This window comes from Rattus norvegicus, chromosome 7 (assembly GCF_021556685.1).
Source record: "Rattus norvegicus strain SHRSP/BbbUtx chromosome 7, alternate assembly SHRSP_T2T, whole genome shotgun sequence".
NCBI classification, from domain to species: domain Eukaryota; kingdom Metazoa; phylum Chordata; class Mammalia; order Rodentia; family Muridae; genus Rattus; species Rattus norvegicus.
In genome coordinates, this window is record NC_141540.1 from 33,593,558 (window position 1) to 33,620,794 (window position 27,237).

The 27,237-nt window shown below is 42.5% G+C and overlaps 1 protein-coding gene and 1 pseudogene across 6 annotated transcripts in view; one reads left to right on the forward strand and one right to left on the reverse strand.

The window, feature by feature from the left end:
* Positions 1 to 27,237, reverse strand: part of Nr1h4 (nuclear receptor subfamily 1, group H, member 4) — a 96,097-nt gene that overhangs the window by 48,273 nt on the left and 20,587 nt on the right. For 2 of the 6 annotated variants that reach the window (NM_021745.2, XM_087558868.1), the window contains exon 2: positions 18,121 to 18,255. In NM_021745.2, the coding sequence (NP_068513.1) occupies positions 18,121 to 18,187 (67 nt within the window). In that variant the 5' untranslated portion in view covers positions 18,188 to 18,255. Of the gene's footprint in view, positions 1 to 8,926; positions 9,058 to 18,120; positions 18,256 to 19,103; positions 19,961 to 27,237 lie in introns of those variants that run through there. The other 4 variants (NM_001439626.1, NM_001439627.1, XM_087558871.1 and 1 more) reach the window with 3 other exon arrangements.
* On the forward strand, positions 80 to 1,259 carry Anxa7-ps2 (Annexin A7, pseudogene 2; annotated as a pseudogene).

The window sequence follows — 27,237 nt, forward strand, 5'->3', positions numbered from 1 at the left end:
ATACGTTTATCTGTAAATATATTATATATATATATGTACACACACACACACACACATATATGGTGGCTACCCAGGAGCTGGAGGCTACCCCCATACCTGGAGGTTATCCAGCCCCTGGGGTTTGAATCCAGGGGGTGCTCCAGCCTATCCTGGAGGCCAAGGTTTTGGGGCCCCACCCAGTGGAGCAGGCTTTTCTGGCAATCCACAGCCACCCGCACATCTTGTGGTGGTGGACCAGCCCAGGTTCCAGTATCAGGTGGCTTTCCCAGAGGACAGAGGCTGTGTCAGTACCCTGCAGGGCAAGCTCCCTACCTGGGCCATCCTGCTGTGATGACTCAGGGCATCCAAGGAACAATCCGCCCAGTCTCCAACTTTGATGCTTTGAGAGGTGCAGAAATTCTCCGCAAAGCAATGAAAGGGTTTGGGACAGACGGGCAAGCAATTGTGGATGTTGTGTCTAACCATCCCAATGACCAGAGGCGACAAATTAAAGCGGCCTTTAAGAACATGTATGGCAAGGATTTAATTAAAGATCTCGAGTTAGAGTTGAGTGGAAATATGGAAGAATTAATCTTTGCCCTGTTCATGCCTTCTACATACTACGATGCCTGGAGTTTATGGAAGGCAGTGCAGGGAGCTAGAACTCAAGAACGTGTATTGATAGAGATTTTGTGCAAAGGAACAAAACAAGAAATTCAAGACATTTTGAGATATCATCAATTAGAATTTGGATGAGACCTTGAGAAGGACACTATGTCGGATACCTCGGGACATTTGCCATGTGCCAGGGAAACTGTAAGGAGAGCCAGAGAGTAAACTACAGACGGCTCAGGGAGATGCTCAGCGTCTCTGTCAGGCTGGGGAGGAGAGGCCAGGGACAGATGAATTCTGTTTCAACAAGATCCTCACCACAAGAAGCTTCCCTCAGATGAAAGCCACCATGAAGGCTAATTCCAAGATGGCTGATCGAGATTTGCTAAGCAGTGTAAGCCGAGAATTTTCTGGATACACTGAAAGTGGTTTTAAGACCATCTTGCAGTGCGCCCTCAACCGCCCTGCCTTCTTTGCTGAGCGACTCTACTACTCCATGAAAGGCACTGAAAAGGATGACTCCACCCTAGTCAGGATTGTGGTCACTCGAAGTGAGACTGATAAAACAGATGTTCACCCAGATGTACCAGAAGACCCTAAGCACAGTGATCACAAGTATCACCAGTGGAGATTACAGGAAGCTGCTCCTGGCCATTGTTGGCCAGTGAGGGCTTTTTCCCCCCTTTAAGGAATGAAGCTCTTCAGGGCCTATCCTTCCGAGCAATGAGACATGAATGCAGCCACGTCGGACACCAACTGACCAGAGTAGTTTTCCACTGGGGCCTGTCAGGGGAAGTCCTGTCAGGAGTTTGCACATGGTGTTACTGCCTCAATTCTAAAGTTAGTTTTTTTCTTTCTATATCCTATCAGTGTAAACCCCCTATCAACGACGTAGTAATGTGATATTTATAAAACTTCACTTCCTCTAGTTTTATTTTAATCTGTATTTCAAATTAAATAAAAGTCACAGCAATGTCTTAAAAAAAAACTAAACAGGACAAATACTCAAATAGTTTTTAGTTTTATAAATCCACAAACATTTCCCTTGTAAAAATAAATGATAAATAGGCTCAAATTAAATCTATACTCATGTTTATACTCAGTTTACAGAGATTTTTAAGTTTAATGATAGACACCCTTAGAAACGCAAACACTCTTAGAGGGAAATTTGTTATTATCTTCCCTACACACACACACACACACACACGCATGCACATATATATATATATATATATATATATATATATATATATATACAATTCTCTATGAAAGGAGTTTTCATACAGATGAAGACATTCAGACATTCATTCTTGACACCTTGTAAGAACTAGAAATTGGAAACACACTCCACCAATGGAAGTATGGTTGGAAAAATTACAGTATGTATACACAAATATTATTCAAATGAGCAAGAACAATGACAGGGATGATATGGGAGAGGCTTTACCCCTGAAGCTATTATTTTTAAAAGGTGAACAGTAGAAAAGTGTGTGTAGTAATGAATACAAACGTGTTTTGTATGTGTGCGTGTGTGTGAGAGTGTGTGTGTGTGTGAATGTGAGTGTGCATGCATATATGTGTGTATGAGTGTGTGTGAGAGTGAGTGTATGTGTGAGTGTGTGTGTAAAGGTGTGTGTATATGAGGATGAGTGTTTTGTGTCAGTGTGTAAGGTTGTGTGAGTGTGTGTGAGTGCGTGTGCATGTGTGTGAGAGTATGTGAGTGTATGAGAGTGTGTCTTAGTGAGTGAGCGTGCGTGAGAGTGTGTATGTGTGTGAGTGTGTGAATGAGTGTGTGTGTATGAGAGTGAGTGTGCATGAGTGAGTGTGTGAGTGTGTGTGTGCATATGTGTGTGTGTGTGTGCGCGCGCGCGTTTTCTATAGATAAGGCAACTTTCTTCATGATCTTTAACATGCTGGGGTAAGAAACTACACAAGACTTTCTCTGTTTGAGGTTTTGTCACAGGCATGTTACTTTAATTATTGTGGTGCGGATGGGAGTCTTTTTCATGCCGATACTTTTCACTCCATATAAAGGGAAGAATGATGTCTACCAATAACAATTGAGCTACTGTCAGGATTAAATGAGATAAGGCATGCCAAGCACTTTGTTAAATTCAATACAGAAGTGCCCAAAACTTACAGATAACATTAAAATAGGGAGTATAATTATTCCTAAAACCATTATTACTAAATAAGATGTTTAGATAGAAAACCTCTAGGTAATAAAAACTAGCAGGCTGTAGAAATGCTTTTATTTTTGGAAACATACGCTATGCTCTTTAGAATATAAAATGACTATATTATGCAAAATGCTAAAAAAGGCATAAGTAAAAGATAAGGTAGTTTGTATAAGCGCGTCTGATTCTTTAACACACTCTCAGACAACACTGGAGGACGATTCCAGCTGCGTCTCTCCTGAGTATTAGGACTGTAAGCAAGTTGCTGATACCCAGTGTTCACACCTCAAGCTGGAGATGGAACTTCGAGGTTTCTGCTGGTGACTAACTAAAGTAGTCCAGATTCACTGGCCCTCATCGAAAGCACTTAGAATTCAAAAGCTTTTGAATCTTTGGTGTTGGGGAGCGGGCTCAACAGATAAAGTGTTTGCTGTGCAGGCCTGAGGACATGAGTTCAGATCCTTACCACCCTCCAGGTCAGTGGCTTTCAACCTTCCTAATTCTGCAACCTTTTAATATAGTTCCTCGTGTCAGGGTGACCCCCAACCGTAAAGTCATTTCATTGCTACTTCATAATGGTAATTTTGCTACTGTTATGAAAATATAATAATGTAACGTTATATATAATATATAATATAATATACAATAATATATTATATAATTATAATATAATTATAATATATAATATAATGTATATATTAATATAATAAGATAATGTAAATATCTGATGTTCAACTCCTGTAGGGGTGACAACCCATACGTTGAGAACCACTGCTCTACAAAGCCCTGCAGACTTACATGTGTCAAGCCAGCACTGGGGAGGTAGAGGCAAGAGGACTCCAGAAGCTCACAAACCAGCCAGTCTTGCTGATTCCAATTCAACTAGAGAATCAAAAATAAGCAGGGGGAGGGGGAGATAGAATGTGTTTGCTGGAGGACACTTAAATCTCTGGCCTTCGACATATACACATGGGTGAGCACATTCCCTATACAAGCACATATACATGTACACGCACATGTACACACACCCCTCCCCCAACAACTGTGCGATTGGTAAAATAAATAAACAAATACATAAAATTTAGAACCCCTTGGTTGGGCCCAGGCTTGATCCCCAGAACTACAGAGAAAAAACATTTCCTTCAGATTTCAGAACATTTAGTATTCTTTCTCTGTTCTGTATGCGGTATTCCCACCACTGGGTAGAACTCCATGTCTGAAGTGTATGAAGCAAACAGCAATGTTTTCCCCAGTGCCATTCTGTGACTATTCACTCAGGAGAATAAATTGTTTGTTTGTTCGTTAGTTTGTTTAACCAGTGTTTCACATCCTTCAGCCCAGGAATGGCCACCAAAAGTAAAAATAAATTAAATTTAAAAATCCTACTGGACTTAAAAAAAAAAAAAACAATGGTTTCTAGCCGTTTGGGAATTGAGAATTGGACTTAGAGATTCTGGACCTGTGCACTATGCCTCTAAAGTGTTCTCCAAGGTGCTCAAGTGGTTGATGTTACTGTCATTATTACTGGTAGCAGAAAAATGTATGAATTCCTTCCTAATACTGAGCATTCGTATATTCTTGCAATTCTTTGCAACCACAGGATGAGGTCTTATTACCCCTCCTGCATACACAAGAATCTCCTGGGCCTTATTCACCCTTAAGACAGTTCGGAGCTGTTTATACTGCTGGACAGATGTCTTTGCTGAGATTACCTCTTACTCCTACCTGCCTAAGTCCTTGAGACTTTTAGAGTCTGACCTCGAAGCCCATACATGGGATCACTCTACTCTATGGGAAGCTGTCAAAAGTGAGATGCTTCCTAGGCAGGCAGACAGGCAGGCATGCAGGCAGACAGACAGACAGACAGACAGACAGAAGGCAATGACCTCTTCTTCTGCTTTCTTTACTTGAGATTATAAATTCTGCTTGCACACAAAGCACAAAGGGGCCCGCAAGGCTCAGCATATCCTTTCACTTCCAGTCAGTTTTTCGATGTTCCAGCTTTTCTGTCTCTTGGGAATCTTGCTGTTTCCAGTCTCCCTCATACCTCCCGAGCCTGGGCCCTTCCTCAGCATGGCCGCTCTCTTCCAGAGCTCATTAAATCCAGCTTCATGGGGCTACACATATTACTGTAAGGACTGCTTTGCTCTGCCTGTTTTCTCTGACTCTACATCTGAAGAGCCATGGTTCTGGCTTGAATTAAATGGTGCCTACAAACCAGTCCCTACTACCCTACCCAGGTCTCTCTTTGCTCTTCTATAAAGAAAGAATATATGATATTATAGTCCTTTCTATCTAAAAAAAATCTCATAAGTATTAGACTTCTCTATGAATATTAGAATTCATAACTTTTCTACAAAGGCAAAGCAGAATTTCCACATATTAAATATTGAGGACACATCCTACACTGACCCAGGAAATGACTGACCAAACACACAATATATAGTATCTGTGCAGACATCAATTTCCCTCCTTTTATGCCCCACTTGTCTGGATCAGGCAGGGTGGGGGGCAGGGAGGGGGGAGAGGGAAATCAGTGCATCTGACTAACAAGAAGATTTTAGTAATGCCATTTTGTTTTATGAGTACAAAAAAGAAGAACAGAGTGTAAAATTATTGTAGATAAAATGTAAGCAAAACCCCAATCCCTTTCATAATCATATAATATGACTATAAATCCAGAAGCAAATAAAAATGTAAAGAACTGAAAAGTTACAACATTGGTTTCCCATTTTTCCTAGATTCTGCCTTCTAGCATGTTCTCTCGAGTCCCCCTCCACCCTGAGCCCTGCTTCCTATTATCACAAGGTCAAAGACCCAATTAGCGCCAGAATCTGAACTCCATAGAATCCAGGGAAATGGTTAACGTTTCCTCCTCACGTGACAGATGGACATCTCTGAAGATAACTTCAGGAAAGCAAATATCTCCATAATCAAGGAAAACAAAACAGAGCCCCAACTCAGGTCAGTTTATGGCATCAACATCATATGTATCCCTGGATGCAATTAAAATAAAACACAGGGTGGGTTAGGAGATGGCCTAGGCAGTCAAGGACCTGCCACACACGGGTGAAGACCTCCATTCCTCAGAACCATGTCAAAAAGCCAGGATAACTCCATGGTTCTTCTTGATTCTGGGTTGCTAGTAAGCCCAGGTAAGAACTCAGAGACAAGAAGGAGCCTGAGGCTCACTGGCCAGACGGCCTACTTGACAAACACGGAGCCAGTGAGAGACCTTATCACAAGAAAACCCTGAAGAACCAAGCAGAACCAGTGACAGTACCTAAAACACCTGAGGTTGACCTCTGGCCTCCACAGGCACTCAAGCTTGTGCACACTCGTGGGCACACACACACACACACACACACACACACACACACATGCATACACATACACACACATACACACACGCACACACGTATACCTTTTCCAAGGCTATCAGTGATTTTATGCTCAAAAAGTAAAACATTGCAAAACATGGGAATAGTATGCAGCGATACAAACTAACGCTCAAGTAATAGCCACGTCTAGCATTTCACAGGTCCTCCCATAACCACAGAGCACAGCGGTAAGTATCCAGACAATATAAAAATGAAGAAACAGTACAGCCGACATTTTCTAAATGGTTGGACCAGAGCAACTTCTCCTACATAACTGACTATGAGTCTTAACTCCCTGCACTTGATCTGTTACAATTTCTGTGGACCATAATTCTTAGCTTAAAGCACAGTTGTTGAGAAAGAGGGTTGACTCTGAAGATCTTAGAAAATTCGTGATGTTAGTAACAACCAATTGACAATCACTCTCACAGACAGTCTGTTCTAATGACATCGGCTTTGCGACATGCATTTCGTCATATATGACGGACACTTGCTGTCTGGCACACATTGAACACATGATGAACAAGACAGAAAATGCTCAGCCTTCCTTCTGTTTCTCTTGGGGGGGGCAGAGATGTCAAAGACAGGGCAAAAGCAACCTGAGACTCTAAAAGTCTCAAGGACTTAGACAGGTAGGAGTAAGACGTAAATCTCAGCAAAGACATTCTGCCCAGCAGTAGATTTTTATGTGCTAGAGAGGTGTGGAGGGGGTTGAAATGGATCAGCTGTAATTTAGAGCACTGGAGTTTAGATCCTTTGGATGAGAAACTCCAGGAGAGTTTAGGAAATGCTCTCCCAGAAAGCCAACTTCTGGATAGAAGCCTCTGCCTTTTCATAGACTGCCATCCTGAGGAACTTTCTGAGTTGAAAGGAGGGTCTCATACTTACAATATGACGGCCATTAGCCACGTGAGGATATTGGATGCGGTTAGTAAAACTCTAAGAAAAAATGTTTTAGATGTATTTAATCTTCAGTAATTAAAAATCTTAATTACATAATCATAAATGGCTAATGACCGTCATATTCAACAGGACAGCTCTAGGGAGTTTATGAACAGAAAATAGGTTCACGTGTTCATGGTGACATTTGCCGCACTGTAGTTAGGTTGGTATCTGGAGCAAAGTCTCCTCGCCCCCTGGTTTTGTTGTTGTTGTTGTTGTTGTTGTTTTGTCTTGTTGTTTTAATTTACCTCCGATGCAGTTCTAAGCCCAGCAAATGTTCAATGCGTATCTGTGGAACTGAATGGAGCGGGAACTTGGCTTTAACACATACTTTGTTTTCTAAGCCATGGCTTCTTAGCCAAAGGACATGGCTTCATTTGTGAGGCTGTTTGCCATTCCCTGTGCCAGGTCTTGGGACATAGGTGTTCCTCCCGACTGTGTCAGCTGATGACCTCCTTCATGAGGCCTGTCCCAGTTCCCCCAGGTAGAACTAATCTCTCCTAACCTCTGTACACACTTCTAATATAGCACTTATCAGAAACATGAATAATTAGCCGGATTTGCTCACGACCTTTATCTTCCACACTGAACTCGAGGTGGTAATGAGAAACCGGTCTGTACTGCACAGACCAGGAGACAGATCTGGACTCAGTTCACCCGCAAATTGCTAAACTTATGGACGTGGGGATGACATTGAACTTCTTATAGCCTCTGTTTCTGCCTCCATAAAGCTGGAGTAGTGAGCCAGTAAGGTCAGAGGCTGTAAGGAAGGACTAAGGCAGGGAATGTAAATTGCGTCCTGCACACAGAGCAAACATTCGGTACACCCTGCTTTGTGGCTGTTGTGGTTAGTCGGTGAACCCTCTGAGGGAAACATTAGACTATAGTCCCTCTTCTACCATTTCTGGCTCTGGACACAGAGCCTGGCGCATGCTAAACATTAAATAAGTGTGCGTTAACTAGAAGGGGGTAGAAAATTCGCTTCCCGAGCCATGTCAGTAATTTCCATTTCTAAATACAGTGTCAGCCACTTTGCGACACCACTCTTAAGTAAGATGGATTGCTGCCAAGCCTGTGACCAAAAGTAAGCACGCTGTGGAAGTTACTGGGGAAATGATTAGCATTTAATTCTTGGTGGAAGTTTAGAAAGATGGGTCTATGCTTTGAGGAAAATAACACTGTCTTTTTGTGGTAAAATATATTTTAACTCAGAGAAAAATAAGTATCCTCAGTGTAAATCTCAATTTTTATCTGTCTTACTTACTAGAAAACACTGGAAGAAGCATGGGACAAAACTAGTCCACTGAATCTCTATTTCTCCCTTTTTTTCGGGTTATTACTTTTTACCACATGCTATAGTCTGCATTGCAGTTTTCATCATGACCCTTGCACATACGCATGGTGACTGAATCCAAACTCCACAAAACAAATCTACCTTTACTTCTGGGTAGGTGCATTGATGTTTTCTTGATTCTACTCCTGTTTTTAATGTTGATCCCAAGACACCGGACAAGTGTCAGAATTCAGTGACACGGAGGCTCGGCATATTAAAGACGCAGTATTGAGCAGCACACTTTAACTTTCTTCAAGTGTCCACGGACATCCACGTTAACATTTGACTGACTTGAAGGAATAGCACCAGGTTGGCCTACTATCCCTATAATATACTCACGTATCTAGAACTACAGAAACCAACCCCTCACATCTCCAGTCTTCTCGGCTTGCCTGGGTCTCCCTTGGACAGAGAGTGACGGTTTTGACCTCTAACTAAATACCCCTGTATTTCCCCAACGTGGTAGGAAAGCCCACACAAGGACAAGGGGCAGAGCGGCCTACCTTTAGCCGGCTTCGAACTCATCCTGTCGGACGCGAATCCTGACAGCCGGTGGCTGTGTTGAAGGCTAATCTGAATTGGATTTTCTAAACCCTGAAACTGCATCACCATCCTTAGCTTCCTCACGGCAACTGAGAAGGAGCCGAGGTAAGAAGTGACAGGGGCCAGAGGTTGGTGTGGTTTACTGATTAACTCCATTGCTGAGCGGAATATTTGTAAATGTTTATGAGAAAAGTCCTCAATGCCAAATTGCCTAGTAAGCTGGAAACTGGTGTCTTAGATAAACATTTTGGGGAGATCTCTCCCAGCCTAAGAACTTTTAGAGGGTAAATTTCTGCTCACTGCCTCTAAGACTGGTTAGAGGTCAAACGCCACGCTGATGGATCTTTCTTTAGTAACCAATATGCATTTGTAATGGCATGAGAAGCCTACTATGGACCTGGAAAAATGGGTTTGTATCTAAGTAATATGTGAAGAATGGTCCTGTCCACATTCCAGTTCATATGTTGAGATCCTATCCCCGAGGACCTTACAGTGCGACCTTATTTAGAGATTCCACTATGGCTCATGTCCTTGTGAAGGGGGCAGGGAAGGGACACATCCTGTGGATGGAAAATGAAGCAAAAAGACAAAACATGGCTTTGATAACCCAAACAGAAAGATCTAGAAGGATTCCTTCCCAGGAGTCCCAGGAGGATCAAACCCTACTGACACCCTGATTTTAAACTTCTGGTCTTCAGAACTCTAAGTCAGTACATTTTGTTGTTTAAGCCATGCAACTTATGATATTGAGGCCCAGTAGCCAAAAACAAGATAAATAAATTTAATAAATCCAGTCTTTCTTGCTATTTGCAAGCTCTGTGATACATAAGCTATTTTCTGCCTTTATTTCCTCATTAGAAAAAAAATAAACGATTGAGCCAAGGTGGTGGTGGCATGCACCTGTAATTCTAGCACTAGGAAGGCAGAGGCAGGTGGATTTCCATGAGTTCAAGGCCCGCCTGGTCTACAGAGCAAGTTCTAGGAAAGCTAGGTCTACTTGGAGAAATCCTGTCTCAAAGAACAAACAAAAAAGCTGATCTTTATTTTTATGGCATGGATATGGGTCTCTTGCTAACATCTATATGTGCATGACATATGTGTACCTGCTGCTCACAGGGGCCAGAAGAGGGTGTTGGATTTTTCTGGAACTGGAGTTACAGAAGACTGTGAACTGTCACATGGGTGTTGGGAACCAATCTTGGATTCCCCTGCAAGAGCAACAGGGAACAAACGCTGAGCCATCTCTCCGCCTCCAACTCCCTAAGTTTTAAAGGGTGGAGGTGACAATAACACAGCTCATAGTCATATCTGATTTAAATAAAAGAATGTAAAAATACCATAAGTACATTGGTGGCTATTGCCACTGCACTGATATTTGTATTTGCATAGTTGGGTATCGTAGCTTGGCTTTCTTATTGGATAGAAATGGTTCCATTTAAAAAAAACAAACAAACCCTGTACATAATTTCTGAATGTCAACCTTAAGACTTTGCTGTGTTGTTGTTGTTGTTGTTTCTGAGAAAGCGTGAGCAGGGGACTCAGAATGCTCAGGGTTGACTCCAGGCATAATGCTACCAGGCATGCTCTATGACTTTAGGTAGGACTCTGGGCTGCTGTGGGCCCCGTTTGTCTGCATCACCAGATGGAGACATATAGATAACATCCCCGCCTACACCCTTCACAGGCCTGCCGTGAAGATAAAATGAGATTATCAGCATGAAAGCAAATCCAGAGACAAGGGTGATTCCTGCTCTAATTGCTGTCAGCTCCACAGCCTTCACAAGTGTCCAAAGTGTATTAACAGATTATCTCTCAGGAGCCTCGCTTCTACCACACGTGGCAGTGCTTTATTCCTGAGGCCCGCTGTCTTCAACTTTATCTTACAGAGGACGGATGGCCACTCAGTGAGGGTAAGTGACTTTGTATAGCTTAGAGGGAATGAAGCAGAGACCTTAACCCTTGGCTTCAGATTCCATCAGACTCATTTTATCACTGGGCAGAAGGGCCATTGTGCCCACCCACCGGGACCTAGAGGCAGACAATGGAAGCTGAGCAGAGGGTTTTCTCAGGAACATATACCTCCCTGAACATCCGTAGGCACTTAATGATCACAAGGAAGAGAGATTTTTCTTCAGCAGCTCAGATAACTTCTGGCAATAGGTTCACACTCTTATAAAGAAGCCCTTACCCAGGACTTGTAAACAGCTTTAATAAAACTTATTGTATCATCAATATAAAAACACATGAAAGCAAAAGGGAGATTAACTAGGTGTTTTAGATAGGGTTTCATTGCTGTGAAGACCATGACTACGGCAACTCCTATAAAGACAGACATGTACTTGGGGCTGGCTTAGTCCGTTGTCATCACGGCAGGAAGCATGGCCGCATACAGGCCAACGCGGTGCTGGAGAAGGAGCTAAGAGTTCTACATTGGGATCCACAGGCAGCAGGAAGAGACAGTGACACACTGGCCAGGCTTCAGCATCTGAGACCTCACAGACCAACCTGTCATGACCTCCAACAATGCCACGCCGACTATAACAAAGCCACACCCACTCCAACTAGGCCATCCCTCCTGCTAGTACCACTCTCTAGGAGACTATGGGAGCCATTTTTACTCAAATCATCACACTGGGGTATCAGCAAGAATGCTGGGGGGGAGGTGAGTGGAGAATAAAGGCTAGGGGGAGGAGTGATGGGCAATAAAAAAGATAAAAATTCATGTACGTATATACATGAAGATTCCACAAGGAAACCCATAATTATATGTAACCAACATGGGTTGATAGAAATGTTAGGCAAAAAGGGACGAGCAATTAGTAGCTCCAGGGAACCCTTGTCCCCAAGTAAGACTCACGCAAAAGATGGATTGGTTCCCTCCATTCTCCCCAAGAGGACAAACTGCCTCCTGGTAACCATTCCTTCTCGATTTCCTGCAAAGGCGTGCTGTCTGGGACAGTAGCCAATGGCTAAGTCCACCTGCACTTGAGAATGTGGACGCAGCTCCTGAAGCTACTACTCACGCTCCAGTGCTCTACCTGCTCACAGTGCTTGCTGCCCTGGACGAAAGTAGATTCGGGACATGTCCAGCACCAGAGCGAGTTCTGTAGGACAGCATAGCTATACACTGTGTAGATAGGTATGAATGGTGGCCCAACTGAGGTACACTGGGCCTCCACAGTGACAGTGCAGAAAAGGGGAAGTCCCCAAGCAAATACTGGCAATGCTTGTCTAATCACTCTACTGCAGAAGTAGCTGGGTATGTAATCCTGATATTTAGGAAATGGAGACATACATATTAGGGATTCAAGGTCATCTTTAGCTACACAGGCCAATCTGAACTTCACGAGACCATGTCTTGAAAACAAGAAGAGGTTTTAGATTTTAAAATGGACTCAGTCAGTGTGGCGTCTGACCCACGGAAGGCATTCAGAAAATGGCCATCACTTCGACTCTTCTCACCGCTGCAAATTTGTTTCTGATCTGAGTTCATGCTTACTCTATTTTCTGCTGGGTATCCCTAAGAATCTGCTTCTTATCCTACAAGGTTGAGAGCTAAATCGTAGAATTTAGAAGAGTCACTCCATCTAACGGCATGCCTTTACCGAAGTATGGATGCCCTAGCTGAACGTAGCAACAACCCACGTTGTCTTAAGGAAAGGCTCACTTAGTATCTTGCCTTGACCCATTTCTCTACTTCATGAATAAAAGACAGGATATGGGATTTCCTGAGATAGGAAAAAATAAAGCCACAGTGAATTAGCCAAAAAAGAAAAAAAAAAGAAAAAAAGAAACCCTTTAGAATCTATTTAGAGTTATAGAAGAGTTAAGGATGAGGAAAAGTAGTAAGGCTGAGGATAGCTCAGTGACTGAGAACTTGCCTAGAGTGTGTAGGGTCTTGGGTTCAATCCCTAGCACTGGAAAAAAAAAGGAAAACAGAAAAGAGAGAACAAAAACTCCAACTATGCTAAACAAGGCTGATGCTGTCTGAACCAGGCACAGTTTGCCGTCTCCTGTAGGCTTTTAGGTTTAGCTCTCCCAAAAAGTTAGACCCGTATTTGCTTGACCTGAGCTCAGTGAGATGGGAAAATACTGGAAATCAAACGTCAGAAATAGTCTGCAAATCCTCATCTCAAGAACTTTAATTATGTTTTTGAGGCATCGGGGTGCTTCTGTAACATCTCGAAGAGTCTTTTAATTGATGTGCACAGCTCTGGCAAGAACCAGATTCCAAAGTGCACGCTTGCTAATTAAAATTAAGTATACCCAGAGAAGGTGGACATAAATAGCTTCGTGGCATTATAAAGCAAGGAGGAATAATCAAAGGCGATGGAAAGTGGAAACAGAAATGAATGGGGTCTACCTGTTGCTCCTTGCTGGGCTTCAATGTGGTGTGGAGACTTGAGGAAAATTATATATATATATATATATATATATATATATATATATATATATATATATATATATATTTCAAAGTTGTCGTTACAATAGCAGAATAGCAGTGGTGTAATGGTAGGGTAAAGCAGAACATGAATCTCCTTCCTTGAGGCACCCAGAAATGTATTTACATATTGTCCATTCTTTTCAGCTTTTCTACAGTCCTTTGTACTTAACAGTGCTGAGTTAGAGAGAGCACGTCCTGCTTTGAACGAGTGGATTGGTGTTCATCCTTTCAACAGTTTTAAACTGTGGCCCGAGGCAGTCAGGCTTCCAGATTAGCCATAACGTTTTGTGATGCCTTTGAGTTTCTATTACACTCTCTCTCTCTCTTTCTCTCTCTCTCTCTCTCTCTCTCTCTCTCTCTCTCACACACACACACACACACACACACACACACACACACACATGTGTTTACACAGGACAAAACCGAAGTGCAGAGTCCTGCTTGCCTCTGATTTTAATTCCCTCAGTTGCATTGCCCCTCTCCCCACATGCGCTCAAGTGCGTCTTCCGCAGTAGCACAGAGCTAAGTGGCTTGAGACTCGTTGCTCTATGGACTTGGGAATGCTAGAGTGCTCTTGCCTTTGCTAACTCTGCCCTGTCATTAAGTATGTGGTCTTTCGAGTTCTGTGGCGGGGGGGGGGGGGGGGTTTAGTTTCTGAAAGGCGCTAAAATAAAACACGGGTTTTAATTAATATACTACCTCCTACTCTGTGTGCTGAACGGCAGGAAGCCGTGAACTCTGCCATTATTGCTTTTTATTGGGCACTTCCTCCATCAGAGATGCCCCTTTTAAGCCATCAAATTAATCTTTGACCAAGTTTCCGGCTTGCAGGCTCTCCCAGGGGAAAGGAGACTTATCTCTATGAGGTCATCTCGTCTTTCCGTTCCTCGCCCTCCGTGGGGATCTGCTTACCGATAGGGCTAAGGTTCCATGTGGGTCTGAGAGGGAGGCAGAATAAGTTCAAGGGTCCTAGGGAGGTGGTTCCTGCTATCCTATATCACATTTGTCCAAGCTTTTTTCCTTCCTTCCGATGCCAGTGTCAGAGCGCATTGGCTCACCTCAACTCTGAGCTGTGTTTTCGAAAAACGCAGCGGGTGACGACTTGGCTTGAGTATCCGAATGGTCTAGAACGGTAAGGGAGTTGATGTTTCAGGAAGTTCAGCTAATGAAGCCGGCTATTAAACGCCCACTTTGAAATCCCCCGATGGTCCCAGCTGACTTTGCTCATGGCACTGATCTAGAAACCTCACCTCACATTAGTACTCTCTCATTCCCCCTCCCACTTGCCTATTCCTCCATGCCTGAAGTAACTGCACATAGTCCCTCTTTAGACTAGCTTTTGGTATTTCCCCCTTCATCTCAAGCAAAGCCTTTGGAGAGCGGAAAAAGCTAGAAGCTGCCATTAGGAAGGTCGAAAGTGCCTCCAGGACCTGTTAATGACTCATAGGTATTTGTCTTGAGAACAGCCACCTTCCCAATATCTCAAGGTTGGAATTTCACTATTATAAAGGTTTCACTTTATAGTACCTTGAGTATAAAATAAATAGCCACTTCTCCAGTGTTTCTATTGTCCTAAGTAAAAATGCAAAGGTAAGACCTTCTCAAGTCCAGTCCAGACTTGCTGGTCCTTCCTTCTAGAATGTTCTTGACTTCTTAGCTTCCAGTATTGAGTCAATTGTCAATTCCACAGAAGTCTTCATTAAAGCCATTAAGGCAGCCCGTCCCTCCAGTCACTAGGACGTCACCCTACCTTGCTATTTCCTAACAGTTGTCATCTTTTCTAATTCTTACCTGGTATTAATTACTGGGCTTATTTCTGGGCATACTACTTGGGAGTCCATTCCCCACAAAGACCTTTCCTGGTTTTTTGTTTTGTTTTTTTGTGGGTTTTTTTTTTTTTTTGCTTTATTCCAATGCCCCAGGCAGCACCAGTGTTCAGCATCTGAAGAGAAGAAATGGTAGCTATCCCATATGCTTGTCATAACGTTTACTAGCTCTTGTAGCAAGACAGGCTTTAAATATACAAACCATTCAAAGGAATTTACCTCCCTGGTCAGTGGAACCCATAGGTTTCTAGGTCTCTGTCATGATTAAGAACGCAAGAGTGAGGAGATCGGACTGTGGGCTACTCATCCATGGCAAGCAGTCTCTACACGGATGTGCCACAGCCTAAACTTGGGGAGGGGCCATAGTATCCATCAGTGCTTTTTTAAAAAAAAATATTTATTTTATTTATTATATAAGTACACTGTAGCTGTCCTCAGACACACCAGAAGAGGGCATCAGATCCCATTACAGATGGTTGTGAGCCACCATGTGGTTGCTGGGAATTGAACTCAGAACCCCTGGAAGAACAGTCAGTGCTCTTAAACACTGAGCCATCTCTCCAGCCCCCATCAGTGCCTTCTGGACAAGAAGATGGAGAAGCAGAACGGAGGACTCTGTTTTCTCCGTTAGCCCAAGCATGTTGAATAGGGTGTGACTGAGGCCCCAAAAGAAACAGATTTGGAAAGAATGCTTAGGCCTTGTTCACGAGTAGTAGTTCTCACCCTTCCTAATTCTGTGACCCTTTTACACAGTTCCTCGGGTGGTGGTGACCCTCAACCATAAAATTATTTCATTGCTACTTCATAATTGTAATCTTGCAACTATTGTGAATTGAAATGTAAGTATCTGATATGCAGGATATCTGATATGGGACACCCCCAAAAGGATCACACCCCCATATATATGTATGTACACATATAATATATATGTAGATATATATGTATGCACATACTTATATATGTATATGTATATATATGTACATACACACACACACACACACACACACACACACACACACAGGAGTCACAACACAAAAAGCAAGAGTTGCAGCACATGCCTTGCTATCATTCGCAGGTGCATCTAATCTGACAGAACTTCTAGCCTTTACTCTTTTAGGTCAACTCTGTCCCTGGGGTGTAAAACTGAACTAATAAGTAAGCAAAAACATCTACATTTTCCCCTCCATGCACAAACTCGAGCCCAAGATGCTTCACTTTTAACAATATTAAAAGCAGCGAACTTCAACTGACCCTTGTAAAATCTTAGGGCAGGAAGTGGTAGTTTTTCTTTGAAAAACAGTTGTAAGGTAGGGGTTGGGGATTCAGCTCAGTGGTAGAGCGCTTGCCTAGCAAGCGCAAGGCCCTGGGTTCGGTCCCCAGCTCCAAAAAAAAAAAAAAAAAAAAAAAAAGAAAAAAGAAAAAAGAAAAACAGTTGTAAGGGGGTATTTTGCTTCATCTATGCTGTACAGTCATAATCCTGATTGTCCTGTGAGTTCTGATTGGTAGAGGGAAAATCACCCAGATCTCCATGAGTTGATTTTTCTAAGGCAGTGTAGAAGAACAGGCCAGAACATGGTCAAGGGATCAGAAGCGTAGGCCCAACCTTTCATTGCTCACAACTGACCCACGGGATGGAGAGATGAGATGCAGTGGCGGTGTGTGAAAACTGGCATTTCACAAATAGTTACTGCCGTACGTGCTCCCTCTGAGAACTACTGATCGACATTTCCCCTCTCCCCTTGAAGCCTCTTTTATGCTTCCTCCCTATTCTTTACTACTAGACTGCTATTGATCCGGTCTTCACGGATAGATGAAGCTGCAGTAATGACTGCTACCATCATATAACACGTTTCTATGATATTATATACCATATAATAACATGCTCTGACACATCTGGGTGAGCAGATGTGCAGGCAGGCAATCTGAGTACTACCCCACTTGCTGGGAATGCATCAATTATGACCATATAGGGAAAGTACTGGCTAAAGATAATAGAGCAGCACTAGCCAGGATCTCCTAGGGATATCTGACACCAGCTAAGGGATCATCTTAACACATCGATCTTGGTGAGGGTTCAAGTGGTTTTGTTGTTCTTGTTGTTGTTGTTGTTGTTTTGTTTTGTTTTACCATTTTTATTATCATAGTCTACCATGGCCTATGTAATGCTGGATAGGAACTGGGGGGCAATCTAGCCTCCAGAGAAGGTTATGCAGAAGGAAGTCATTCAAAAAGTGGCGGAATGCTCCCCACCCCGCCCAAAACATGCCCTCATTTTGACTCTTTGCTAATGCTCTCAGTTGAACTCTTTATACTTAAGATGTTTTTCATAAATGCATAAAGTGGAGCAATATATCATTTTATGGTGTCATCTGGTTACAGATCTACTTAAAACCACTTAGTACAATTTGTCCTCAACCTAGTTTAAATGACTAATCATGACACTGTACCATAGATTCCCCCCAGCATGGGAGGAACAGTGGGAGGATCCTTTGTGCTGAGCACTAAGTAACTCCAGCCTTTGATAGGTATCATATTAAGCCATAAGCAATATGATTTCATTCTTTAATACCTGTTATAATAATACTAGGACTCGCTCTAGATCAGGAAGTAGTTTCTACTCCCCACTCAGTTAATTATCTAGTCTCAAGGCCTTAGCAACCCACAAAGCAGAGACTGACAGCCCTCGTCTATTAAAGAAAAAAAAAGAGAGAGAGAGATAAAGAATACCGAGTTCAATGAGTCCAAAGTACAGCCTGACTGAAGAGTTGACATTTATTGAGCACTTAGAAGAAGCAAGATCATTTTCTCAAACTCACTGCTGGGGCTTTCTTCTGACACGGTTAGTTTTGGTGGACTCCCCATTTAAATCAATTTCACAACTTACCAAATAAGTTTTCAGAAAGAGCAAACTCGTCCGTGGCTTGTAAATGGGAGGGCCCAATCAGATTCATTTCGAACACCACTCCAACTTTTCAACTCGAGAATGTGCTTCTGGGATGGTGGTCTTCAAATAAGAACCCTGGAAGGCAAAGACACAGAAAGTTCATGGTTGCAGGACAGGGTCAGGAGTTATTCGAGAGAAACAGAGAGGAAGCAGTTGGACATACAGACGTCCAAACAGCTCCTCTGTAGATATTTTCTATTCCTTTCTGTATGTATTTTCTCAATGTTACTATTATATCTCACTTGAACTTAAAAATGTTCAAGTTATATGCCTTTAGACAAGATATTTTCTACTTTAATATTCCATAGGTATTTCATTTTAATTCCAGTATTTGGAGATTTAGACAGGATGTGATAACATTGGGAGTTTGTCTTTACTTCTTTTATAAATAGAGACAAAAACATATATAAAAGTTTTAATTTAAAAAGGGTTCATCTTTGATTTATTTTCTAGACTTCATTTAAAAGTTGAACAGGGCTGTGCAGACACACGATAGTATTCTCATGCTACTTCTTAGTATAACTCCCTTGGTCACTTACATATTATGTCAGCAGATCAAAGTTCAGAGACTGTTCTGCTAGGATAGATTTGATTTCTTGCTGCTGGGGAAATGTTTAGGAACTCTTACTCATTTTAATGTCTATATTAGCTCTACCTTGGACTAGGGTAAGACCAAAATGCAAGGGATATAGGACAAACAGATAATGGGAGCTGGAGCGATATCCCAGCCCTTAGAAGCACTTACTTCTCCTGCAGAGAATGTGGGTTCACTTCCCAGTACCCACTGGGAGTGTCTCTTCCTGAGATATGACACCTTTCTACCCTCTGCAGGCTACAGGCATGCAAGTGTGCACAACCTCACCACCCCCACATTAAGTGATTTTTTTTTCATTTTACAAAAGAGAAATAATGATAAGTCTTACCCAAATGTCTGAAACTTCATTCTGAAGGAATTTCTGCAGTTTACTTAAGAGAAGCAATGTCCACACAGAACTGTTTCCGTAGGTCAGCTTTCCTTCCTTCCTTCCTTCCTTCCTTCCTTCCTTCCTTCCTTCCTTCCTTCCTACCTTCCTTCCATTTCTTACGTCCCCAGAGAGGGGGCAATGAATAGGTGAGTCCTCAAAGCTTTCTGGCTAGGCTAAGAATGCTTTTCTAACCTTTTTATCCTGTCTCCAACTGAGAACTATTTTTTTCTAAATATTTATATTTTCTGCCGTGGAAGAGAATGTTAGAGTTTTGTTGGACAAATATTTATCTCATTAGAACTTCCCCACCAGGTCTTTCCCAGCTCAAGCACAAGGGAGCTTCTGATCTGTCTGGCAAGGTGGCCCACAGCAACTGCTTTGCTTCACCCATTCTTTCATTCACGCTTCCAACAAAGATTTTTTTGAGAGCTCATTCCAGCGTAAATCCTGGGCTGGATCTTCTGAGATAAAGTGACGGAGGCCAAAAAACAAAAAGCATCCATGATCCACAATGTCAAGCTTAATGACAGATATCCATAAAGTGGCCACACAGCCAGGTTGATTATGTGTTGTAATGAATGTGATTTACAAAGGTCCAAAATACCATGCCCTGATCTGTGTGGTGTCAAGAGATACTGAGGTTGGTGAAGAAGGACAAGGGTGTTGTTTCTACTTGTTTGTTTGATTGATTGGTTGGCTGGTCTGTCAATGGTTTCACTACGCATGCCAAGCTGACTGGCCTTGAACTGACTATGGGACACAGAGTAGCCTTGAACTCATAACCTCCTGACTACCGGGATTGCAGGTATACACCCCCATGACCTGGCAGAAGATATGGCTTTAAGAACAATTCTTAAAGAATGGGAAAGTCTGGCTTACCTAAACAGACACCAACAGCATCAAGAGCGTCCAGACCAACCTGATCCATATGGTAAACCAAGCATATAAAGTTCCTAAACTCTAGGAAAACTCTGTCATGGAACCCGCCTTTTCGAATGGTGACTTCTGGGAGACACCGAGAACAATAACCTTCATCCCAGAGTGAAACCTAAGTCACAGGAGAAATGTGTCATGGCCAGTTCATCTGCATTCTCCTTGGGAGGTTGTTCTTAGCACAGTGTGAAAGAGGAAGACCTGACAGGAAAAGCACTGAAAGTCAAGACAGACCTTTCAACAGAATCCAACCAGAAGAGAAAGCCAATCTCACCTCCATCATTGGGCGGTTTGAATGAGAGACGCCCGCCCTCAGTCTTACGTGTTTGAATAATTGTTCTTCAGTTGGTGGAGTGTTTAGGGGGAGTTATAGAACCATAAGGAGGCTGAGCTCTCTTAGAGGAAGCATATCACTAGGGGTGGACTTTCAGGGTTTGTAACTTTGCCCACTTCTAATTCACTCCCTCTGCTTTCTGTCTGTGGTTGATGATGTCATCTCTCAGGTGCCGGCCCCCTGACACTATGCCTCCTCTGATGTTAAGGACTATCCTTCTGGAACTGTAAATTAAAATAAACTCTTTCTTCCGTTACTTGTTTTTAGCTATGGTGCTTTTTGACAGCTTCAGAAAAGTAATACAACGCTTGTCCTCAAATAACTGCCACATATCAGAGTGGACCTTTGAACCCACGAGGGCCCAGGAGCTTTGTGGGACAGTTGTGAAATAGGAGCAACGCTGTAGCCCATGCAGAATGTCCAGAGGAGCAGTCAGGACTCTGAGTGATATTCTGTCTGGGGGCGGGGACAGTAGTAGAAGTAGAAGCCAGAGCAGACTCTATTATGCATATGGAGAGACATAGGCCCTTCTGAAATTCTTGGGGACTGTGATTGGGAGGACAGGCTTTGATAGGGAGCTGGAGGTGCAGAGGAATAAGCTAGGAAATGCTGAAGCCAATAAGGAGGCCTCATACATACATACATACGGGAAAAAAACACACATGGGAGACATGTATCCCAAATGTGTGTGTGTGTGTGTGTGTGTGTGTGTGTGTGTGTGTGTGCACTCACGCACATAAGAGCATGTGTGTGCCCCCAATTCAAGCAATGAGTATTGGCGATTCTCTTGTCTCTAGAAGTGAATATTCTACAACGCTAAGAGCTGTTGATTGTTCTTCATTTTTCTTTCTTTTTTTATTGAATTTTTTTGTTTAAATTTCAAATATTATCCCCTTTCCTGGTTTCCCATCCATAATCCCCCTACCCATCGTCCCTCCCCCTTCTTCTATAAGAGTGTTCCCCCTCCCCAACCACCCCACCTTCTTGCCATGACATTCACCTACACTGGGTGCAGGGGAGGTCCAGCCTTGGCAGGACCAAGGGCTTTTCCTCCCATTGGTGCCCAACAAGGCCATCCTCTGCTACATATGCAACTGGAGCCATGGGTCTGTCCATGTGGACTATTTGGATGGTAATTTAGTCCCTGGGAACTCTGGTTGGTTGGTATTGTTGTTCTCACGGGGTTGCCATGCTCTGACAGAGACTCCCAGGAGGCAGCTATATCAGACTCCTGTTAGCATGCAATAGTATCTGGGTTTGGGGGCTGTATGTATATGGGCTGGATCCCCAGGTGGGGCAGTCTCTAGATGGCCAATCCTTCAGTCTCTGCTCCACACTTTGTCTCCATATGTCCTCCTATGAATATTTTTGTTCTCCCTTCTAAGAAGAACTGAAGCACTTTGGTCTTCTCGCTTCTTGAGCTTCATGTGGTCTGTGCATTGTATCTTGGGTAATCTGAGCTTTTGGGCTAATATCCACTTATCAGTGAGTGCATACCATGTGTGTTTTATTTGTGACTGGGTTACCTCATGCAGGATGATATTTTCCAGATCCATCCATTTGTCTATGAATTTCATGAAGTCATTGTTTTTGATAGCTGAGTAGTACTCCACTGTGTAGATGTACCACATGTTCTGTATCCATTCCTCTGTTAAGGCACATTTGGGTTCTTTCCAACTTCTGGCTATTATAAATAAGGCTGCTATGAACATAGTGGAGCATGTGTCTTTGTTATATGTTGGGGCATCTTTTGGGTATATGCCCAGGAGAGGTATAGCTGGGTCCTCAGGTAGTGCAATGTCCAATTTTCTGAGGAAACTACAGACTGATTTCCAGAATGGTTGTACCATTTTGCAATCCCACCAACAATGGAGGAGTGTTCCTCTTTCTCCACATCCTCGCCAGCATCTGTTGTCACCTGAGTTTTTGAACTTAGCCATTCTGACTGGTGTGAGGTAGAATCTCAGGGTTGTTTTTGATTTGCATTTCCCTGATGAATAAGGATGTTGAACATTTCTTTAGGTGTTTCTCAGCCATTCACTGTTCTTTAGCTGAGAATTCTTTGCTTAGCTCTGTACCCCATTTTTAATAGGGTTTTTTGACTCTCTGGAGTCTAACTTCTTGAATTCTTTGTATAGATTGGATGTTAGCCCTCTATTAGATGTAGGATTGGTAAAGATCTTTTCCCAATCTGTTGGTTGCCATTTTGTCCTAATGACAGTGTCCTTTGTCTTACAGAAGCGTTGCAATTTTATGAGGTCCCATTTGTCAATTCTTGATCTTAGAGCATAAGCCATTGGTGTTCTGGTAAGGAAAATTTCCCCAGTGCCTCTGTGTTCAAGGCTCTTCCCCACTTTTTATTCTATTAGTTTGAGTGTATCTGGTTTGATGTAGAAGTCCTTGATCCATTTGGACTTGAGCTTTGTACAGGGTGATAAGCATGGATCGATCTGCATTCTTCTACAAGCTGACCTCCATTTGAACCAGCACCATTTATTGAAAATGTTATCTTTTTTCCACTGAATGGTTTTTGCTCCTTTGTCAAGGATCAAGTGACTATAGGTGTGTGGGTTCATTTCTGGGTCTTCAATTCTATTTCATTGTTCTACCTGCCTATCTCTGTACCAATACGATGCAGTTTTTATCACTATTGCTCTGTAATACTGCTTGAGGTCAGGGATGGTGATTTCCCCCAAAAGTTCTTTTATTGTTGAGAATAGTTTTGGCTATCCTCCTCTTCCTCTTCCTCTTCCTCCTCCTCCCTCTCCTTCCTCCTCTTCCTCCTCTTCCTCCTCCTCCTCTTCCTCCTCTTCCTCCTCTTCCTCCTCCTCCTCTTCCTCCTCTTCCTCCTCTTCCTCCTCTTCCTCCTCTTCCTCCTCTTCCTCCTCCTCTTCCTCCTCTTCCTCCTCTTCCTCCTCTTCCTCCTCCTCCTCTTCCTCCTCTTCCTCCTCTTCCTCCTCCTCTTCCTCCTCTCCCTCCTCTTCCTCCTCTTTCTCCTCCTCTTCCTCCTCCTCTTTCTCCTCCTCCTCCTCCTCCTCTTCCTCTTCCTCTTCCTCTTCCTCTTCCTCTTCCTCTTCTTCTTCTTCTTCTTCTTCTTCTTCTTCTTCTTCTTCTTCTTCTTCTTCTTCTTCTTCTTCTTCTGTTATTCCAAATGAATTTGCAAATTGTTCTTTTTAACTCTATGAAGAATTGATTTGGAATTTTGATGAGGATTGCACTGAACCTGTAGATTGCTTCTGGCAAAATGGCCACGGATGTATTTTATGTTATTCGTGACTATTGTGAAGGATGTCATTTCTCTAATTTCCTTTTAGTCTTTGAGTAGAGAAAGGCTACTGATGTGTTTGAGTTAATTTTATACCCAGCCACTTTGCTGAAGTTGTTTAACAGACTTACTAGTTCTCTGGTGGAACTTTTGGGGTTCCTTAAGTATACTATCATATCATCTGCAAATAGTGATATTTTGACTTCTTCCTTTCCAATTTGTATCCCTTTGACCTCCTTTCATTGTCTGATTGCTTTGGCTAGTACTTCAAGTACTATATTGAAAAAGTAGAAAGAGAGTGGGCAGCCTTGTCTAGTCCCTGATTTTAGTCGGATTGCTTCAGGTTTCTCTCCATTTAGTTTAAAGTGGTTTGCTGTATATTGCTTTTATTCTGTTTAGGTATGGGCCTTGAATTTCTCATCTTTCTAACATCTTTTTAACATTAAGGGGTGTTGCATTTGTCAAAGGCTTTTTCAGCACCTAATGAGATGATCATGTGGTTTATTTCCTTGAGTTTATTTATATAGTGGAGTGTGTTGATGGATTTCCATATTTTGAACCATCCCTGTATCCCTGGGATAAAGCCTACTTGATCATGATGGATGATCATTTTGATGTATTCTTGGATTCAGTTTGCAAGAATTTTATTCAGTATTTTTGCTTCAATATTCACAAGGGAAATTGGTCTGAAGTTCTTTTTCTTTGTTGGGTCTTTGTGTGATTTAGGTATAAGCATAATTGTGACTTCATAGAAGGAATTGAGTAGTGTTCCTTCTGTTTCTATTTTTGTGGAATATTTTGGACTGTATTGGTATGAGGTCTTCTATGAAGGTCTGATAGAATTCTCCATTAAGCCCATCTGGTCCTGGGCTTTTTTTGGTTGGGAGACTTTTAATAACTGCTTCTATTTCTTAAGGAGTTATGGTATGGTTTAGATTGTTTATCTGATCCTGATTTAACTTTGGTGTGCAGGCTGACAGGAACTGGATGTAGATCTCTCGTGAGAGACACAGCCAGAATATGGCAAATACATAGGTGAATGCCAGTAGCAAACCACTGAGAATGGGACCCCCATTGAAGGAATCAGAGAAAGGACTGGAAGAGCTTGAAGGGGCTCGAGACCCCATATGAACAACAATGCCAACCAACCAGAGCTTCCAGGGACTAAGCCCCTACCCAAAGACTATACATGGACTGACCCTGGGCTCCAACTGCATAGGTAGCAATGAATAGCCTGGTAAGAGCACCAGTGGAAGGGGAAGCCCTTGGTCCTGCCAAGACTGAACTCCCAGTGAACGTGATTGTTGGGGGGAGGGCGGTAATGGGGGGAAGGATGGGGAGGGGAACACCCATATAGAAGGGGTGAGGCAGGGGTTAGGGGGATGTTGGCCTGGAAACTGGGAAATGTAATAACAATTGAAATGTAAATAAGAAATACCCAATTTAAGAAAGATGAAGAAAAAAAAAGAAAAAAAAACTTCTAACTCTTCTATAAGACTACCCAAGTTCTATCTACTGCTTGGGTGTGAGTCTCTGCATCTCTTTCCTTTGGTTGCTAAGTTGTGCCTCTCAGAGTAGCATTATGTTAGGTCCCTGTCTGCAAGCATACCTGAGTATTAGTAGTGTCAGGGATTGTCTCTTGTTCATGGGATGATCTCTAGTGTTTAATAGGTATATTTTTCTTCATTTGGATTCCTAGACACTCTGCTGTTAGTTTATATAAACATGGTTATCTTAAATTCAAATGACAGGCACGTAATAGTCCCCAAAGAAATGTTGGCTCACTTCAGCTACTTCTGTTTATTTCTTTTGCATAGTTCCACCAAGTTCCATTATATCTGTTGTATTCCCTTGGGTAAGTAGCATAAAGATCACATTCTCCTATTATCACAAGCCTTTGGATATAGTTTATCATTGGCTCGCCCAAAGAAAACCTCAATTCCCCCAAGTCTGCCTCATTTGGGTGATTATTGTTCTCTGTGGGGGAGGAGGTAGGTCCACAATGTTGGTGCCCCTGATGAGTTAACAACAGAGCAGTCTAATCACAAATAGTTAGCAGGGCCCACTCTAACCTCTTTTACTGAGTTCACTAATCCCTCAAGGAGTTTTTAAAAAGGAATCTCCTTAATTTTGGAAATGGTAACACAAGAACATGACATTTTAGTATACTCTGTGTAGCTATAACGAAATACCTGCGTCTAAATGAATTCTTTGATTCATGAGTATGGTGGCTCTAGAATGGTGGTAATGGCCTGGCAAGGACACCCTGGTGCCATCAGAACATAGTTGAGAAATGGAAAAAGAAACTGCCTTACGTAGAAAGAGCCACTAAAATATTTTCTGCAATATATATGACTTTATTTTAATTTCTAGAGGCTTTAAGATTTAAAACACTTAAACTGTTTCTCTATTGAGTTTAATTTAAGTTATTGCTGGTATTCACTCCATCAAAACTACAGCTTGCTTTGCAGTCTGTTTCTGCAGATAGGTGACCCTTTCTCCGTATCAAAGCACACAACAGAGAAAGTGGTCTCTCATACAAGGAAGAATGCAGACACATCAGGCCCTGCCCACAGGCAGGTGACATCTCACAGCCCCAAAGAAGCAGACATGCTTGAAGCACGGCTAACTGTTTTACGTGGTGTGCCAGGGCAAGCAGAAACTGCCTGGTTATGTTTACACACACACACACACACACACACACACACACACACACACATGTCAGACAGAGCAAGCGGGAAGTGTGATAAGGATATACACCCTCAAAGTTCACACCCTGATGGACTTCCTCCAGCAAGCCTGTGCCTCCTAAAAGTTCTATTGTCGCCTCAAACAACAACACTGGGGACAAAGTATTCAAACACATGAGACCCCGGGTGACATCACTCCTTCAAACTACCACATGCGCGGTACAGAAACCACAGCTGCTTTCTTGTAGCAAAAACATAAGATCGGGGATAGTGTACCTGTTCTGAGTTCCTACAGCCTCATGGGCCACCTGGAGCCTAGTCATTCAACACTTCCACTTCTAACCTCTGCAGCATAAAGTTTTAAAAGTTTAGCGGCAGGGTACCACAAAGATTAAAGGGTCAACCTTGCCCATACTTCAACACTTAAGCAAAAAGGGCAACATGAGCAAAAAATAGTTTGCCATCCTCCAAAAGTCACAAACAGAACTTGTCACTCAATCATCAAAAGAATGGATACAGTAACTAAACATTATATGGACACCTTTTGGAATTAAAATGACTATAAACGGAACAAAACATTCCAAAATGAACCAGGACTTTGTGTACTCATGTGGATAAGTAAAAAGCATCACACTGAACAGAAGAATCAGGCTTTAGAATAATAACCCATGACTCGATGTCATTCACACGTGTTTAAAGATTTGCAAAGCATGTTATATTATCACTGACACTCCACTGCTGGGCTCAGCGAGCTATGACTTGAAAGCTAAGGGCTTGATTTGCCCTTTGGTCTTTAGCATTGTAAAACTACAACAGAGTAGAAAAGTTGCAAAACTGTCCACGTGGTCTGCAAAGCCTGAAATAATCCCT